General features: G+C 38.2%; 1 protein-coding gene across 1 annotated transcript; it reads left to right on the top strand.

Moving 5' to 3' along the window:
* Positions 1 to 17,835: 17,835 nt before the first annotated feature.
* On the top strand, positions 17,836 to 20,646 carry LOC141605638 (uncharacterized). The gene is made up of 3 exons (XM_074424500.1): positions 17,836 to 17,993; positions 18,691 to 18,728; positions 20,283 to 20,646. Exons 1-3 carry the CDS (start codon positions 17,921 to 17,923, stop codon positions 20,394 to 20,396), a joined length of 225 nt encoding a protein of 74 aa, XP_074280601.1. The 5' UTR covers positions 17,836 to 17,920; the 3' UTR covers positions 20,397 to 20,646.
* The last annotated feature ends 341 nt before the right edge of the window (positions 20,647 to 20,987 follow it).

Below are 20,987 nucleotides of genomic sequence, written 5' to 3'. Positions count from 1 at the left end.
GGCGCGGAAATTATTATTTAATTATGTGATAATTAAATAATAAATTATTTGAGACGGGAATTTATGATTAAGCAGTTAATTGTTAAATTAGTACTAATTGACTAATGTGATTAGTATTGGTACGTAAAATATATGTGTAGCTGTACACGTATATTTACGGAGTGTTTTAGACAAAATTAATTGGGAAGCATTTAAACATAAAACGATGTTCAAATAAAATATATACGTATTTGTACGACAAATATAAGAACCAAAATGGACCCGTAAAATGGGTCATGGAAATCATGTAAATGGGATTGAGTGTTGCTTTGGTCATAATTATTCCACTTACACAATTTCACTTCCCATAATATTTTTGTTCTTTTCAAATCTATGCTCCATTGGGCATAATTAAAAAAGACAAAATCAACACTCCACCAATCCCTCTCCAACCGTGCTCCCTCTTTCAATACACACTATTGTTGTTCATTTTTCACTCAACCTTTTGCATGTGAAAATTCTAGTGTATTCCTCTCTCTAAAATCCTCAAAAATTAGAAATAAAATACTAAGTGTTAGTATTATAAATCTAATATTTTTACTAAGTGTTAGTATGTTATTAAGGGCAATCTTACATAATATCTAGTTAATATTAGTAAGATTTTGGGGTAAGTTCTTGGGTGCTTAAGAAAGGAGGTGTTCTACCTTGGACACTTGAAGATGGAGGATCTTGCCATTTATTTTAAGCTCAAGAACAACCAAGATGGTGATCTTGGTTGTGCCCAAATACTACCATTTCTCAATGTAAGGAAAATTATTTTCCTCATCTTTTATATTAATATGCTTTAATATTGCATGCATGTTACATAGATCACATTGTAATACTACGGTTTTATGAGTCTCTGGGTACTCTATCGAGTGGGCCTTACTCTGTCGAGTAAGGGTGTTTTGCGTTTTAAAATAGTTTCTGACCTGTAGGGTACTCGATCAAGTAGCGTTGGTACTCGATCGAGCAGGAGGCACTCGATCGAGTACGTCAGTTACTCGATCGAGTAGCCCGGTTTACGGGTAATGTTTTGTCGGGTTTTGTTAGTAATGCGATTTAGTATTTAAACCTTTCCGTCACTTTCATAAAATGCTTTTACAAACTTAATTACTTTGAAAAGAGATTGCAACCTACGTACTTCGCATCCGTCGCATTATTGACAAATCCCGGAGCTTGGGAGGTCGAAATTCATCGTTCTTTACACTCTTGTGTTCTTTGCGTCGAGGGTAAGATCTACATACTGTTTTTATGGTATTTCATTAAGGTTGTTTAAACCCTAATTTAGGGGTTTGGGGGTTTTGTTGTCTTTTATGATTGTTAGTAATTGTATAATCATATGTTAGGAGGAGGATTCGTAGAGGAGGCCTTTTGATAATAGCTGTTGAGACCGTCTGACTGTATTGCATTCCAGGTAGGGTTTCCCTACTCATTTTTAGTCACATGATGTGTTGGTTGTGCTTTGTGATTGTTGAATATTATCATACGAGTATTGTGACGGTTGTTGGTTTTGATTGTTGATAGTAGTTGTGGTTGATTGTATCTGTCTGTGTTCTTCGGGGTGCGTCCCTGGCTGAGTGGAGTCACTTGCAGGAGTGGCTTCACGCCCATTATTCGCCTTCTGTGGAACCCGCCACAGAAGGGATGTGCACATTAATGGATTTGGGTTTATCGCTCGATGGAGATGAGTGGGGCTTACGTGGGAACGGCTGCGGTCCGTCCCCCACTGGCGGCGAGGAGTAACCTGTTGCGATGGGTACTCTGGCAGGGCTACACACTTTAGTGTGTAGTCAGTATTGTGGAGTTGATGATGGAGTTCGGAGTATATCTGTGACGATTGAGCTGTGATGTTTGTTGTATTGTGGAATTATATAAACTGTGTGATTAGTACTGACCCCGTTTATTGTTTTAAAAACTGTGGTGATCCATTCGGGGATGGTGAGCAGTTGTTGAGAAGGTATGAGTCGAGATACATGGGATAGCTGGGATGTGTCACCTTCAGATGATAGAGTCTTCCGCTGTAGCTTGAGTAGTTCATCAGACATTTCATTTAGTTGTTTAGACAGTTGTTTTGGGAGCTTGTAGCCCGTATTTTGGGTATTTGGTTTTGGATTGTTTTTATTCACTAAATTATTACTATTTAAATGTTGTTTCGTTATTGTCTTATAATTATCATTGCCTCGGGAAACCGAGATGGTGACATCTTTATACCTAAGTGGTCCCGGTAAGGCACTTGGAGTATGGGGGTATCACAAAGTGGTATCAGAGCGACGATCCTGAAACCTGTAACTAATGAATATAATGAACATAGGGAGTCAATTAAAATGAACCCGGAGTAAAGGTTGTAGGAGCTAATCCAAAGGCTTGGGAGACGTCCTAAAGTCGCGAACTCGCCCTAAAATTTTGAACCGGTCACATGGGGGGTATATGTCAAGGTTGTATGTGGTGTCCGTTAGTTTGTATGTGAACGTAACGATACATGTTGTGAATTGCTGGAGTATGTGAATTGTTAGTTTGGATGTTGGGAGTGGAGGATTGAAATCGTGATTGAAAAATTGGTGGGATGTTTTATATGTTGGTTAGCATAAAGAAGCATGATGGTTGTTTATTATGTGGCATTTAATAACATGAAGTAGACTAATTTTGTTGATTGTATGAGGAATTGTGTAGAAATGCATGCGTAGTTATATTATAATGCTGAGATTATGAAGCTGCATAGTATGTTGGGTTATGTGAGATAACATGCGGGTAGTATTCTCGAGTCTCATGACTCGATCGAGTAGGGGGGTACTCGATCGAGTGGGTGAGGTACTCGATCGAGGGGGTCTGACTCGATCGAGTGGGTATTTGACGTTTTTATGATCAGAATCGTGTTTTGGGTACTCGATCGAGTACATAGGGCACTCGATCGAGTAGGGGGTCACTCGATCGAGTGGCTAGGCTGCTCGGTCGAGTATGTCAGAGATCAGAAGGTCTGTTTTGGGTCTGGAGTCGGGGCACTCGATCGAGTACGTGGGGTACTCGATCGAGTAGCCTCTACTCGATCGAGTAGGTTTAGGCACTCGATCGAGTGGGTTCTGGGCAGGTTGTTTTCGTGTTTTGGGTTATGGTATGTATGTTTATATCTACCTTTTCTTATATAGTTTCAAGATGTTGCCAAAGAAAACCGCTTTGTATGCGAGAGTTGAGAGCATGAACATCGACGATATAGTTAAGATGTTGGAGCATCAAGATGCTCTTACTGAGGCCCTAAAGAGAGTGGGGAAGGATAAGGAGGTTGATCACTCTAAGATCAGTCTTTATATAGCGAGGTTAACCCAAAAGAGTATAAGGGAACCGGGGAGCCAATTCTTCTTGACAATTGGCATCGTGAGATGGAGAACATTCTGGATCTGGTACATTGTCCTGATGAGATGAAAGTAGAACAAGCTGCGTTCTACTTGAGGGAAGCGGCTGGTAAGTGGTGGGACAAGGTGAAAGAGAGTGCTAGAGAGATTTATGCGAAGTAGGGTCTGCCTGCTATACCTTGGGAAGAGTTCCGGAGGGCTATGAGGAGAGAGTTTGTACCTGAGCATGTGAGGAGTAAGCTGAGAGAAGAGTTTGATGGGTTTAGGATGACATCTGATATGTCGGTTGCTGAGTACTACAAGCAGATTAATGAGAAGTCTAGATATGCCGAGGACATGGGTTTGAGTGAGGAGAATCTAGCGCTGAGATTTGAGAGGGGGTTGACCCCCAGGATTATGGAAAAGTTACCCGTAGGAGTCCTTACTGATGTTAAGCAAGCTTATGAGAGGGTTGGGAGAGCTGAGAGGTTGGTGGAGATGGCTCGGGATAGAGGAAGTGAGAAAAGAAAGGCTGAGAGTGAGGGTGGTGGCCAATCTAACTACAAGAAAGGCAACCACAATCAGGCTAGAGCGTTTTCTTCTGGCTCGGGGTTAAGTGTTGGGGCTTCTTTTGGGCGTGGCCGTGGGAGCGGTAGTAGTAGTTGGGGGATGACCTGCTTTGGCTGTGGCGGTGTAGGCCACAAGAGACATGAGTGCACGAGTGTACCGGGAGCTTTTCAGAGATCGGCTCAGGGGAGCTATTCTCAGGGGCTGGCACAGAGTTATGCGAGTAACAGACCGGCTGGGTCATGGTCTAACCGGGGAGGTTAGAGCAACCAGGGTGGAGGTAACCGCAATGGCAGTAATTCTTATCAGAAACCAGCTACGAACAACAACAACAATCATGGATCGGGTGCTAAGCCGACTCCTTCAGCCAGTACTGTCCAGGGAGGTGGACAGAAGACCAGTGGAAAGCTGTATATGATGGACAAGAAAGCAGATAAGGACGACGCACATGTTATCACTGGTACCTTTCTTGTTAACGGTATTCATACCTTTGTTTTGTTTGATTCGGGGGCGTCTCAGTCGTTTGTATCTTCGAGTCATGTTAAACGGTTGGGTCTGAGGGTATATGAGTCTGTAAGTGAGAAAGTTTTTATACCTTCGGGTGAGTCTGTATCATGTGGGAGGTTGTATAGAGATGTACCTATGATAGTTGGGCAGGTTGATCTACCAGTGGACTTGCTAGAGTTTCCTTTAGACGGTTTTGAGATGATAGTCGGGATGGATTGGTTGGGAAAGTATAAAGCTAAGATAGACTGTCATCAAAAGAAAGTGTCTTTGAGAGGTCCTAAGGGCGTTAGTGTGTCTTATCGTGGGTTTGTGGTCAAACCCAAAGTTAAGTTGATTGCAGCTGTGACCTTGAAGTCCTATCTGAGGAAGGGATGTCCTTTAATCTTGTGCCATGTGAGAGATGACCGGATAGAGAGTCCGATAGTTGATCAGATACCAGTGGTGGATGAGTTTGCAGATGTCTTTCCAGAGGAGATTCCGGGGTTGCCACCGAAGAGGGAGATAGATTTCACTGTTGATTTGAAACCGGGGACGGGGTCAATCTCTAAGGCACCGTACCGGATGGGTCCTAAAGAGTTGGAGGAGCTCAGGAAGCAGATAGATGATCTGATAGAGAAGGGATACATTAGACCTAGTGTATCACCGTGGGGAGCACCAGTTCTTTTTGTGAAGAAGAAAGATGGGAGCTTGAGGTTGTGTATAGATTACAGGGAGCTGAACCGAGTGACGGTGAAGAACAAGTATCCTTTGCCAAGGATAGATGACCTGTTTGATCAGTTGAGTGGTGCATTAGTCTTTTCCAAGATTGATTTGAGGTCGGGGTACCATCAGGTGAAGATTAGAGAGGTGGACATACCAAAGACAGCTTTCACGTCGAGGTATGGCCATTATGAGTATGTGGTGATGTCTTTTGGGTTATCTAATGCACCGGCTGTGTTTATGGATTTGATGAACAAAATCTTCAGTCAGTTTTTGGACAAGTTTGTGGTGGTGTTTATCGATGACATCTTAGTCTATTCCAAGACTAAGAAGGAGCATGAGGAGCATCTGAGGATTATGTTGCAGACCTTGAGGGAGCATGAGTTATATGCTAAGTTGTCCAAGTGTGAGTTCTGGTTAGAGAGAGTTGCTTTTCTGGAGCATGTGATCTCTAAGGATGGGGTAGCTATGGATCCGGTAAAGATTGAAGCAGTGACCAAGTGGGAAGCACCAAAGAATGTGGCTGAGATCAAGAGTTTCTTGGGTTTAGCTGGATATTACAGACGGTTCGTGAAGGATTTCTCCAAGATTTCTAGACCTATGACAGCTTTGATGAGGAAAGAGAACAGGTTTCGTTGGGATGAGAGTTGTGAAACGGCGTTCCAAACATTAAAGGAGCGTTTGACCACAGCTCCTATCTTAGCATTGCCTGAAGGGAGTGAGAACTTTGAGGTTTATACAGATGCCTCAAAGAATGGGTTGGGATGTGTGTTGATGCAGAACGGTAAAGTGATTGCCTATGCTTCTAGGCAATTGAAGCCTTATGAGGAGAATTATCCTACACACGATCTAGAGTTGGGTGCAGTAGTGTTTGCTCTCAAGATTTGGAGACATTACCATTATGGGGCGACCTTTAAGTTATTTTCTGATCACAAGAGTCTCAAGTACATCTTCACTCAAAAGGAGTTGAACATGAGACAGAGGAGGTGGATGGAGCTGATTGGCGATTATGACATGGATATTATCTACCATGAAGGGAAAGCCAATGTTGTTGCAGATGCTTTGAGCATGAAGAATGTACATTCTTTATGTACAGCTCTATCTTTGATGAGGTTGAGAGATGAGGTGGGGAAGTTTGGGATACATATGATGCAGAGAGGGGATGCCATGGGAGATTTGACAGTACAGCCTGATCTTTATGATGATATTCGAGGTAAACGGGTGTTGGATCCTAAGATGGTAGAGTGGAGAGCTGGAGTAGAGAAAGGGACAGTGTCCAGATTCTCTATTCATTCAGATGGTAGTTTGAGGTTTAATGGGAGGTGGTGTGTCCCTAATGATGAGGAGCTGAAAAAGACAATCATGACAGAGGCACATTATACACCATATTCAGTACATCCAGGTGGTGACAAGCTATACAAGGATTTAAAAAACACGTTCTGTTGGCCTGGAATGAAGAAAGAGACAGCTGAGTTTGTGGCCCGTTGTTTGGCATGCCAGAGAGTTAAAGGGGAACAGCGACGACCACAAGGTAAGATTCAGTCTTTAGAGGTACCTGAGTGGAAGTGGGAATCCATTTCTATGGATTTTATCGTGGGTTTGCCGAAAAGTCAACAGGGTAACAACATGATATGGGTAAGTGGATCGACTGACCAAGTCAGCTCATTTTGTGCCGATGAAAGATACATGGACTAAGGCACAATTAGCTATGGCTTATCGGAAGAATGTGCTAAAGTTACATGGGGTCCCTAAGGACATAGTATCTGACAGAGATGCGAGGTTTATCTCAAAGTTTTGGAAAGAGTTACAGGAATCTTTGGGAACGACTTTGAAGATGAGTACAGCATTTCATCCTGCAACAGATGGTCAGACTGAGAGAACAATCAAGACTCTTGGGGATATGTTACGAGCTTGTGTGATGGACTTTGGTAGTAGCTGGGAACAGAGATTAGATTTGATAGAGTTTTCTTACAACAACAGCTATCACATTAGTATTAGTATGGCACCGTTTGAGGCCATATATGGGAGGAGATGCAGTAGTCCAATTTGTTGGGACGATAGTGCTGAGGCAGTGGTTCTAGGACCAGAGATGGTACATGAGATGGTTGACCAGATTAAGATAATCAGGGAAAGGATGAGAGCGGCTCAGGATAGGCAAAAGAGTTATACAGATCTACATCGCCGGGATATAGAGTTTTAGGTTGGGGACAAGGTTCTTCTGAAAGTGTCTCCTATGCGTGGGGTTATGAGATTTGGGACGAAAGGCAAGTTGAGTCAGAAGTTCATTGGACCTTATGAGATCTTAGACCGAGTTGGAGAGGTTGCTTATCGTTTGGCTTTACCAGCTGCATTGGAGAGTGTTCATAATGTGTTTCATGTATCTCAGTTGCGCAAGTATGTGAGCGATCCGTCACATGTGTTAGAGGCAGAGAGCATAGAGCTAGATGAGTCCTTGTCTTATCTTGAGGTGCCTAAGCAGATTCTTGACCGGAAGGTTAGGAAGACTAGGAGTGGTGAGACAGTTTTGCTTAAGATCCTTTGGTCTAATCATGAGGTCGAGGAAGCTACGTGGGAGGCAGAGGAGGCCATGAGAGAGCGTTACCCCTTTCTTTTTGATCAGGTATGTATGGTTACGGGGACGTAACCTTGTTTCTTTTAGGGGGCTAGGAGATGATCGCAAAGAGTTTTTAAGAGTTTTACACCCTTTTTGTGTTGTGTCGATATGTTTTGTTGTGGTTGAGTCGGGTTGAGTTTGGTTAGTAGCATACTTTTATGTTGAGTTTTGTTTTGGTTGTTGTGTCGGGAGCATAGTAGTATATCTTTATTTTGGCTGTGGTTTGAACTTCGGGGACGAAGTTCTTTTTAAGGAGGGAAGACTGTAATACTACGGTTTTATGAGTCTCTGGGTACTCTATCGAGTAGGCCTTACTCTGTCGAGTAAGGGTGTTTTGCGTTTTAAAATAGTTTCTGACCTGTAGGGTACTCGATCGAGTAGCCTTGGTACTCGATTGAGTAGGAGGCACTCGATCGAGTACGTCAGTTACTCGATCGAGTAGCCCGGTTTACGGGTAATGTTTTGTCGGGTTTTGTTAGTAATGCGATTTAGTATTTAAACCTTTCCGTCACTTTCATAAAACGCTTTTACAAACTTAATTACTTTGAAAAGAGAATGCAACCTACGTACTTCGCATCCGTCGCATTATTGACAAATCCCGGAGCTTGGGAGGTCGGAATTCATCGTTCTTTACACTCTTGTGTTCCTTGCGTCGAGGGTAAGATCTACATACTGTTTTTATGGTATTTTGTTAAGGTTGTTTAAACCCTAATTTAGGGGTTTGGGGGTTTTGTTATCTTTTATGATTGTTAGTAATTGTATGATCATATGTTAGGAGGTGGATTCGTAGAGGAGGCCTTTTGATAACAGCTGTTGAGACCGTCTGACTGTATTGCATTCCAGGTAGGGTTTCCCTACTCAGTATTAGTCACATGATGTGTTGGTTGTGCTTTGTGATTGTTGAATATTATCATACGAGTATTGTGACGGTTGTTGGTTTTGATTGTTGATAGTAGTTGTGGTTGATTGTATCTGTCTGTGTTCTTCAGGGTGCGTCCCTGGCTGAGTGGAGTCACTTGCGGGAGTGGCTTCACGCCCATTATTCGCCTTCTGTGGAACCCGCCACAGAAGGGATGTGCACATTAATGGATTTGGGTTTATCGCTCGATGGAGATGAGCGGGGCTTACGTGAGAACGGCTGCGGTCCCCCACTGGCGGCGAGGAGTAACCTGTTGTGATGGGTACTCTGGCAGGGCTACACACTTTAGTGTGTAGTCAGTATTGTGGAGTTGATGATGGAGTTCGGAGTATATCTGTGACGATTGAGCTGTGTTGTTTGTTGTATTGTTGAATTATATAAATTGTGTGATTAGTACTGACCCCGTTTATTGTTTTAAAAACTGTGGTGATCCATTCGGGGATGGTGAGCAGTTGTTGAGCAGGTATGAGTCGAGATACATGGGATAGCTGGGATGTGTCACCTTCAGATGATAGAGTCTTCCGATGTAGCTTGAGTAGTTTATCAGACATTTCATTTAGTTGTTTAGACAGTTGTTTTGGGAGCTTGTAGCCCGTATTTTGGGTATTTGGTTTTGGATTGTTTTTATTCACTAAACTATTACTATTTAAATTTTGTTTCGTTATTGTCTTATGATTATCATTGCCGCGGGAAACCGAGATGGTGACATCTTTATACCTGAGTGGTCCTGGTACGGCACTTGGAGTATGGAGGTGTCACACACATAAACACAAATTATGAGATAATTTGACTTTTAATTAGAGCGTCTAATTAGGATCTATGATCTTTCAACAGCTCGGTCGAGTGCAATACACTCGGTCGAGTGAATCCTTCACTCGGTCGAGTGTCACAACAATCATAATGTTTCCAGAATCTTCCATAATCCACTCGGTCGAGTGGCCATAATACTCGGTCGATTAGGACACACTCGATCGAGTGAGACCTTCACTCGGTCGAGTGTGGCAACTTACAGGAGCTCTTTTGATTCTAGAATGGCATCCACTCGGTCGAGTGGTAGGGGCACTCAGTCGAGTGCTATCTAGTCGACCAAGTTCCTCTCTTCACTTGGCCGAGTACATAACATAAGGGCTATTTACTCTTCTAACTCACACAAGCCCACATATAACCCTATTCACATGTTCCTATACGCAAGCAAGAGAGAGAATATAGACATATGCACAATATATGACACACGTATGATGGTACTTAACACGTATACTTACTCTTATACATCCCACGTATATTTCTCAAAAGTCTACCATTATTTAGCACATTATCATGTAAGACATCACCAAGCATACCAAATTCCACAACATCAAGCAAGAAGTATGCAACAATCATATGCACCAAACACGTCCCATTACCTACGCGTAGTGACCGTCTCAAGTTAAGAGGGCAAGTGGTCAAACTTGAGATGTCTCCCAAGTTTGTCACAAACCCTCTAAAACTCAAACCGGGTTCATTTTAAATTGACTCACCCTAGTTCATTGGTTAGGCTCCAAAATCGTCGCTCTGATACCACTTTGTAACACCCCCATAAGTCGGGGCCCTTCCTCTAGGCAATTCCCATCATATGGAGGTGTCACAAGCCTTGGTTTCCCAAGAGTGTAGTGCGAACAACAAGTAAAGAAGTACTTTAGATTACATAACTAGTTAAGTTATAAAGTTAAGTAACCACAAGTTAGGGGATATGAAAATCATCCCGAAAGTACAACCAAATCGAATGGAGTTTAAATGTCAAAAACTAAATAAGAACAAGTGGCAACAACGAGGTAGACCGCTCCCAAGCCCGCTACTCAAACATGTGCACCTGTCGACACTGCTCCCCATATGGCCGGAAATCACCATATGGTTCATCACAGACATTCAAACCCAAGTGTTAGCCAATGATATAAATGTTCAATAATAAATGAGAGATGCAACTAACTTACTAATTTAATGAGGTGTGAAAACAAGATAAGTGTCCACCAACACATCTCCTTCAACCGTGACTGGGACACGCCCACGACGTCACCAATACCACTAAGGTACTCGGAACACGTCCGTGGTACCGGGCCCGAGTGCGACTCGAGTCCCCTGCCAGACAACATGCCTCACCGCATGAGTCCCTCCATAACCCAAGTACTCAATGTGCACATTCCTTTAGAGTGGGAAGCTCCAAGGGAGACTTGAGCGGAAGACGGTTTCCCAACCGTCTTCCGTCTCCAAAACCATCACCAACATCCTCCGACAATCTCCAATGTCAACAATTCATCAATAACAAGAACAATTAACTAAACAAGCATGCCATTAAATTCATACAACAACCAATTCATGCTCACAACTTCATTAATTCATTTTTCTTCTTTTAATTGCTTATTAACATGTTATAGTGCAAAATAATTAATACTAGGTTCATTCACCATACTCATTCTTCCCAAAATCATCATGAGACCATAATATGTACCAAACCCTAATTGTCCAAAACATGCTATAATGCAACTACTATGAGATAAATGTAATTAATGGTATTAAATGCACAATTAAACACTCATAACACCATAGCTAAGTAGAGAAACCCTACCTTGAGCTTATTTCCACAATTCCACAAGCTAATCCCTAGAAATGCTCCTCAATGAAGCTTCATACACATATTAATTATTATAATCAATACTACAATCTATTATAACGACATACTAACTTAACTCCTTGAATTCTTACAACATAATTAAGTAAAGAGTAACTTACTAACTAAATAAAGTTGTTAAGACAAGAAAGAAGAGAAGAGGAAGTGTAGATCCACTTACAACAAAGGATAAAGGCTAAGGAGACAAGAACTCTTCTATAGAAAATTAGGGTTCTTGACAGGATTTGATGTTGGAGAGTTTAGAGAGAAGTTGGGAAAATGTAGAGAGTGGTGAATAGTGTTTGAGAGGGGTTTTGGTGTAGGAAATCTGAAGTGATAGGGTTATGAAAGCGATATCTCACCAAAAATTTCCCGTATAAAACTCACTCGGTCGAGTGGAAGCCCACTCGATCGAGTGGAGGCTCCACTCGGTCGAGTGGATGGTCACTCGGTCGAGTGACCGACTTTTCAGGCTTTCTAGCCTACTGCATTGGAGTACTTGGTCCTCCACTCGGTCGAGTGGATCTGCACTCGGCCGAGTGGGTTCTTTATTCGGTCTAGCTATACTTAAATAAATACGAGGTATTACAATCGTGGTCTTCCCTGTCAAACAATGGTCCCACCACCTGCCATGACAACATACGACAGCCAACGGCCAACAAACGACATATGACCTGTTTAATTACACAAACACCCATACCCGACATCCACCGTACCAACCATCACCCGCAACCACCCCGACACCACCACTAGGACCGCCTATTACCGACATAACCAACCACTCAGGTCCCATGTAAATTCGACATGCACACAACCCATAAATTCCGTCTTAAAGGCTCACGGCAAACATCCTTTAGACGCCAATTCCGCCACCTACGGTGGTCAACAGTGGTCACGGTTGGTCCTACTAGAATCACGACAGTGAAAGGTAGCTACTAAGGTCAACGTCGCTGTTCATGGCGGTTTATACGGTGCTTATATGATTAACTAATTGAATAGGACGATATAATCATAAATTATGACGGTCTTACCTTGAGGCGATAATACTTTGATGAATTCCCTTATTTTTCTCCCTTAGATCCTTCTTCCTTGCCTTAGATTAATTAGTTGTGTTTTTATTTTGTATATGATTATGGGTAGGTAGATAGGCTATTTATATAGATGTAAGAAAGAAAGAGGGAGGAAATTTCCCAGTTCCAATTCCCTTATTATTATTTTTCCTTTTATTTTTATTACTTAATATTAGTAATAGTATGCAAATATAATTCCGTGATAACACACATACTACCCATCCCACACGTGTACACTACACGGCCCAACAATTCCCTTCTCAATCATTATTTAATTATTTTATTTCCGACTTACAACTTAATTATTCAGTTAATTAAATTATTAAATATCATTTAAAACACATTTTAATATAATTCTACCGACATAAAATACGGGGTATTACAGTAATTGAGTGAAAATGAGAGAAAAATAATTAATCGAATGAGAATTTTTGTAAGCATGCGTGTTTTGTACAAAAATAAGGTTATCGTGTATAATATTTTAAACACAAGGTTACCATGTAGAAAAAACTCAAAATTAAATTACCCACCTCACTTTATGTTAGGTACATAACGGAAAAATTGTTGGAATACAAGTTTAGGGTCACGCCAATACGTATTAATAGAGTTCGGAGTTACCACGTGTGTATTTTGGGAAGGGAGAGTTACCATGTAGAATCGGAAAAAATACAGGGTTACCATGTAGAAAAACCCTATTTTATTTTATAGTAGTTTTTAATATAAAATTTTGACATTTTCTTGTCTTATGTTGAGACCGTTTCAAGAAAGACTTGCTCATTTATAATACGTATAATTTAACCTTGGTTAGAACTTAAACACAAATCAATATATATAACTAAAGGAGGCTTTTTTTTTTCTAATTATACTATTAGCATTAGAATTAGGATATAATTAATTATTTTCAATTTTTCTATTATAATTAGGAATATAATTTTCCTATTAGAAATGAGAATTAATTAATTATTTTACAATTTTCCTATTAGAATTAGGAAATAAATTAACAATTTATTAAGCCTTTTTTTCCCTAATTATACTATTAGAATTAGGAGATAATAATTATTTAAAAATTTTCTATTATAATTAGGAATATGATTTTCCTATTAGAAATGAGAATTATCTAATTATTTTACAATTTTATTATTAGAACCAGAAAATAAATTAATTATCTACAATTTATTAATATTAAAAAATTATTCATTAGTATTTGTTCTCTTTTTATTAAATTAGAAGGAAAAAAACCATTGATATATTTATAATATCCAATTTTATAACAACTTCCGATTAAAAAAAATGGGGTATTATGAGGCTAAAAGGCACTAGGCCGAACTGTGTTGTGACAAATGTGCATGCATAATACGTACTACATGGAATTTACTCATGTAAAGAGTAAAATGAACGCTGAAATATGCCCCTACGTCTTTTGTTATTGCTAATGTCATATTTAATTATACATAATACAAAATTTATTTTTCAAATGTCATATGTATTTCTCCTACTAATTTTAAAGTTACTTCTCTCACAATACACTTCAACTTCTATTGATAATTTATTATTATATTATTTACATTCATTTGTCATTATATAAAAGTATGATAATCAAAATTTAAATAAGATATTCACAAATTATTGATAAGTACAAAGTTTGATATCTATTTTTCAAGGAGTATTAAAAGATAAAGAAAGTTGCTACTAATTTGCGAATCGAAATATAATATTATGACAAATGAGTAAATGTTTTGAAAAACTTTATTGTGCGATTGTTTTACAATTTAAAGTAAAAATGGTACCACGAGTAATAAAATAGATTTGAATGAGGCTTGAAGGTAACTTAGATACACTTATTATAGAAATATGTATAAGGTTAAGATTCAGTTCAAGCAACAATCAACATTAAAAAAAAGTCATGAAAAATACATAAAAGGGTAAGAGTAGCCTTTCCCTAACATAGTGAAGACCGTCTCTCTCAAGCTTTTCTTCTGACAAATTTACATGTATAAAAAACGGTACTATTCAATTATATGGAGCAAACTAATTATTGTTGATGCTATATAATTTTTTTGTGTGTGTAAATTAAGCACATCATCACTATAATTTAGGGAGAGATACGAATTGGGGAAGGCTAAGACATATTCGTCATGCATAATACGATGCTTTAACCACCTTTAGGCAAAAATATAAAAATAAATGAAAAAATTTAAACCTAAAAGAGGGTCACGTACTTGCCAAATCTTCTATAGTTCTCTACCGCATTAATATTCTCATGAAATTTATGACATTTATTTCATATTAATAAAAAAAACGATTATACTACTTCGTACAATTTGTGATTTATAACTTTTATCTAACTTATTTGAACTTGCTTAAATTTATATATTTTAAGTGAAGAATATTAATTATAAATATGATAAGATAAAGTTTGATCTTTAATTTTCTCAGAGATAAAAAAACTCAATTTTTATTTTCTTATAATATACTAATTAATGGTCATAATGTAAAACAGGAAATTACACCACAATCAACTATTTCAATATGTCGATGATCAACACTCAAAATAGCACATTTGTTATTTAAATAGTATAAAAACTCTCAAAATGCTAAAAAAAAAATGTTCAATCTGTTGTTATCAAACAAAACCTAAGTTTCTACATTTTTTTTGTCATGTTCAACTTAATCTTTACGGGGTGTAAAAATGATGAAGTTCAGAAAGTAGCGGTTAGTTTTCTGTTAGTTAGATGGACTTTTCAAGAGAGAGATGAAAGTTTTGCATTTTAGACCGTTTTATTTGTGAACTGAAGGGATTAAGTAGTGGGCTAAAGGTTGTTTCGAGTGGGAATGAGGTTGATTGCGACGAGTTGGTTGATTAAAGTTTTTCCTTACTAGATCTAGAAAAGGGGATAATAATTATGAGATAATAAAATTTGAAGAAAAAAGGACAATAAAAATAAGATGGAGGTAGTAAGATTTATATATGCAAAATGAAATAAATAGCAAAGTTCGTGTATATATATAATATTCAAACTTATTCAGTTTACAAACATAGTACCCAAACACTTTGTTTGAGTATTTGGAATGGAGGTACGGGAGGGGATGAGAAAAAGACTAGGAAGGGAAAGGGAGAGAGATAAGAGGGAAGATTGTTTCTTAAACTTTTCTTTGTTGAAGGAGAAATAAATTGTTTTCGATAAGGGAGATAAGAATCCATATATATCATCTAGAGTAAAGATTGGTGTTTCATGGAGGTGAATGTGATTTATGACTTCTTAGATGTAAAACGAAGCAGAAAGGTAGTGATAGTGGTAGTGGATTGTAGAATGTTTCGAGTAGTAAGAACTAATCACAGTGGCTGATGTTTTATTTTGCAGGTAAATTAGTGGGGTGGAGGGAGGGTGCATTTGTGGAAGGGTGATGCGTTTAACGAGGATAGTGATAATAAACAATGTTATTTATCAGCAAAATATCATTTGTATAAAAACATATAGGTAACATGAATAATAACAAGAAACCTCAAAAGATCATACTGATAAACTTAATCTTGACCCCATCAATCCAAATTAAATTAAAATCTTAATTCTAACAATATTGTCGAGAGCAAGGGTTAGTTTCCATTGGATTGTGGATTTTTCTAGAAGTAGGGGTTTAGTTTTTCACTTGGTTGGATAAATTTGAGAGAAGTTTCGAAGATAAGGATCGATCTTTCAAGGGATGAGATTGTTTTAGATCATGTGTATTGTGAATAGGGAAGAAAAATAGGGGTCTGCGTGAAGGATTTTGTTTCAAATAAAAACATGGGGGGCAAGACTATTGTTATAGGGGGTGTCATAAGTAGCCCTAGCCATGTAGTATTGCGTTGGAATTTGGTTCACATTCAAAGGTATGTCTATAGTTTGACCGGGAGATATAACATTTAACTACCTGTAAATGTTTTTACGTAACTACCATTTGACCCAACAATGATTATTGTTTTCCTTGACCAATTGAAAAATAAACAGGTATTAATGAACAAAATTTAAAAACTCTCAGTCCCAAGTATCATATATATAAACTTCATATTGGTTTTATTTTCTTAAAAAACAACATTGTCGAGAGCAAGGGTTAGTTTACATCGGATGGTGGATTTTCTAGAAGTAGGGGTTTAGTTTTTCACTTGGTTGGATAAATTTGAGATAAGTTTCGGAGACAATGATCAATCATTCAAGGGATGAGATTGTTTTAGATCATGTGTGTGAATAGGGAAGAAAAATAGTGGTTTGCGTGAAAGATTTTGTTTCAAATGAGAAGATGGGGGCCAAGACTATTGCTATAGAGAGAAGGGGGGTTCATAAGCAGCCCTAGCCATGTAGTATTGCGTCGTAATTTGGTTCACATTCAAACGTACTTCTATAATTTGACCGAGAGATATAACATTCTAACTACCTCTAAATGTTTTTACATAGTTACAATTTGATCCAGCAATGATTAAATTATGGTTGTTATTCGAAAGAAGGAGATTTGTTGCATCATTGAGTTGATTATTTTTTTTCTGGTCAAGAGAAGCGGATTACATCTAAAAAAGCGTTAAAAGAAACACACAAGAAATAAGACAGAGCGAAATAAAACGAAACTAAACTAGTACGGAAACATCGGTACGAAACATGGCCACGCCACACCACCCATATCTTGTTGGATTAGATGGAACAACTCCATCGGCATGTTGGTGTGATCCACTCGGCAGAGTTGATGTGGTTGAGATACTCCGAGATTCGCCATCCAGTCGGCGCACTTATTTGCCTCTCGATAAACATGAATCATGTGTACTTGCATGGACGAGTCATTAATAAATGACCTACAAATTTGCATTAGATGTGAATGTGCCGTGGGAAATGACTCATGTGTCTCCATAATCATTGAGTTGATTATACAGAGTAGATATTATTATTTTCCTTGACCGATTGAAAAACAAACAGGTATTAATGAACAAATTCTAAAAACTATCAGTCCAAGTATCATATATATAAACTTCATATAGGTTTTATTTTCTTAAAAAAAGTATTTGATTAATCAAACACTCTTTTATTCTTATGTCAATATTATGTTAACGGGAATTATTTGTTGGTCATACGGCATACATAAAATCTAAGACATGAATGATGTATTATGTCTATATTCCATTTTATTGTGAAATTTATCACACATTATTTTAATATTCGTGCAACGCACGGGCAAGAAAACTAGTTCTTATTTAAGACGGGATATCCCTCATGACCTTAAGACGGGTCAAATATCACATATAAGATAAAAATAAAATGTATTAATATTAGCAAAAGTTGTTCCATACTTCCTTCTATACAATTGAGGGTTATTTGACCCGTTTTACGGATCGAAGAATTGGAAGTTAAAATGGGTGAAATGGAAAGATAAGAAGTAAAAGTAAAAGGCAAAGAAATTGGCTTTTGCGACAAGAAAGACCCCCAAATACAAGTTAAAAGTGGCCGTATATATATATTTACCCTAATAATACAAGATTGTGGTGGCAGTTGAAAAAGTGTTGAATCAAAGAAACAAGAAGCTTGATTAATGGCGAGAGATAGTTGTCTTGCTCGAGTCGGCGCCGGTGTTGCTGTCGGTGGTGCTGTTGGCGGCGCCGTCGGTCTGTTTCTCTTTCTTCACTTTTCAAAATCCCAACTTTTATCCAATTAATTAATTACTTAGTTTATATACATTGATTTTCTGATTTTATTTACTTGCTTTAATTTAATGTTTTGGTGATTCATTAGTTACTTATTTCATTGTTTTCATTCAAAGACTTGGATTATTTACCCTCAATGTTTTAACATTATTCTTGACAAATTAAGCGAATTAGGGTAGGATAGTATCGGTTTCGTTTTTATCGACCCCAATCACCGCAGCAGTGTTAGGTTTAGAACCTATCTCGCTTTTATGCCGGAAATACCTGTAGACATTCGCCAAATTGTTTCATGACTTTGTTCAACTGATGACAAAGAAGCAGGACCTCCTGATTGTTCCTTTGTGTTTGGGCTGGTTCAAGATAATGTGAAATGTGGTTGTGAATTGTGATATGATGAAACATGAGTTAAATAGCTGTGTGATATGATAGAGACATGAGTTAATATGACTGCATCTTGTATGTTAGTTAGCTTTCCTTCGTGTAAGTAGCTTAAGAACAACTAAACCCAGTTCAAGCTGTAATCTAATGCTACTATGATATTTTGTTTGTGTGGATGTCCGGTTAGGGTTTATTTATAGAAATAAACTACGTTCCTTCACTTTTTCAACAGCTTTTTCATATGGAATCATTAACTTTTAAATTTTCTGTTCATGTACAGGTGCTGTTTATGGGACTTACGAAGCAGTGAGGTCCAAGGTTTGATCTCCAAACTCTTACTTTATGCATCTAGGTTATTGCATGACTAGAATCCCTTTGGAATATTTCTAGTTGAGATGCATTTTTTTCTCTAATGTTTCCTCATAGCAAAGTAATTTGTTGTTTTAAATTAAATGGGCTTTCTATGATGTGTACTAGTTACTTGATGAATTTGTCAATTGAGTTTCCAATTTCCACTGTTGATCATCAGAAATAGTCTCTGTGATCTTTTAGCCTAAGGTTCATGTTGCGGACATCCAACCACCTTGTCCTGCCTTACCTGGGTGCTTAGAGGAACTGGAATGCTGTCTAAAATGTAGTTAGAACATTAGTTGAAACACTTGACTTTCTTAATGCCATGTGATTACATGATTGTCTCATTGAAATTTGTCTTTCTACTTCCAATGATCTTCTCTGTCAGATTTCTCACATAGAAAACCATGTTGAATTCTATGTCTGAAGTCTGAACTATTGTATTCCGGGTTTGTGGGAGCTCCACTTTGGAATTACATTCATATTTCTGTATCTGAAATTGTTGTTTACTTCATGATTCCTTGTATGATTCGGAACAATGTGCCTCTTTATGCTCATTTTTATACACAGTTTTTGTTCAGCACCACGTACTTATTTTCCTTGAAATTGGCCTCATTATGTGTTTAAGGGACACATTCTAGTAAACCTGTTTGTCAGCCTTTCTTTCTGTATGTGCAACTGCAACTGACAAAGGTGACCCAACCTAAAGGACCTGAGCTGGAACTTATGTGGACCAGAAACCAGGTTATTGTCTGCAAGGTTGTGGATGGTCACGATGTTTCTGACAGAAATGGGGCTACGATTTAAAAACATTTGCCATTTGTGTGTTAATTATTAAACGTCTAAACCTGACTTGATTTTTTATGTTTGTAGTTACATACACTTAAATACTTTGCAATGGGGTAAAAATAAGACCCCATTTTAATTATTGCAAATACCCCCATTTTACCATTTGCCGGTCTTTTATCAGAAAGTAATACTCTGTAATCTGTATGTATCATAGATAATGTTGCGTAAATATCATTAGTGTTATCGCTATTTCTGAATTACCAGTTGTCGTTGCCAAAATATCTTTGTAAGTGATCATTATAGTCCGTCTCTTGCATAAAAGGCTTTGCATAATGTAACTTAACCGACTAATAGGCACATCTGTTTATTATAAGCAGTTGAGGATCTTCTAGAGATCTAGAGGCTATACACTGAAACTTCGTTCTCTAGGGGCATTGGGAGAACCATAACTAGAAATATTAACTGGTCAAGATCAAGAAGTAGCAGCTTGGGTACTAATATTTATGGAGAAACTATATTATTTTATTGTTGCGGGATCTTAAAGTTGCTAATTCTAGCCCGTCATGTTTTCTTTATTTGTTTTGAACAAAACTGTGGCTCTGAACTTGTTGTACAGTGTTACTGATAACAATAATCTTCATAAAAACCCTTTTGTGACAGAAAGAATACTGTGAGCTTATTTCATGATATCATCATTTCGCTAGGTCAATGGAGTTTGTCTGAATTGTGCAGATTCCAGGATTACTGAAGATCAGGTACATTGGGCAAACTACAGTTGGAAGTGCAGCAATATTCGGGCTCTTTCTTGGGTGTGGTAGCTTAATCCATTGCGGAAAATCTTATTGATTACTTGTGTTGCCCTGCAGTTGCCTTTATATGAGATTTTCCCAAAAAGACTAGTGGTGACATTGGAGATTTCCCTAGATATCATGTCAATAATTTTGATTCTGTACTAGTACTTTGGTTTCTCAAATTTTAAGTTCCTTTTAGTTTAGTGCATTTTCTTTTTTTTGTTTTTACTCATGTTGAAGATGGTTTTTTCCCCTCCAGTTTATTCCGGTTGCCTGTTCTGCTATTTATTACCGGCATTGTCTGAGTTGCTTGTCACATAGTTTATTGTGATATAAGTTATCGCGGGTCTTACCTGTGCGAGGGTGATTGTCGACTACTGATACGAGCAACTCATCGTATTTACCTTTTCTCGCGAGGCTGTTTAGGGGCATAAATTCTTGTTTAAGGCGGAAATATTCGTTTTATAGTTAAAATGACTGAAGTATTACTCACTAGTTTGAATGCACGTGCGTTGCAACGGGATAATTAACTTAGTTATGATGAAAAAGACGGTTTAATGTTTACATTTTATGTCTAATCATTTGTTTACATACTATTATTAATATATCTCTTTAAAAAAAGGTTATTTTATAACAATAATCCATC

This window comes from Silene latifolia, chromosome 10 (genome assembly GCF_048544455.1).
Source record: "Silene latifolia isolate original U9 population chromosome 10, ASM4854445v1, whole genome shotgun sequence".
Taxonomy (NCBI): domain Eukaryota; kingdom Viridiplantae; phylum Streptophyta; class Magnoliopsida; order Caryophyllales; family Caryophyllaceae; genus Silene; species Silene latifolia.
The sequence above is the reverse complement of the archived record's forward strand: the minus strand, read 5'-3'. Positions and strand labels throughout refer to the sequence as shown.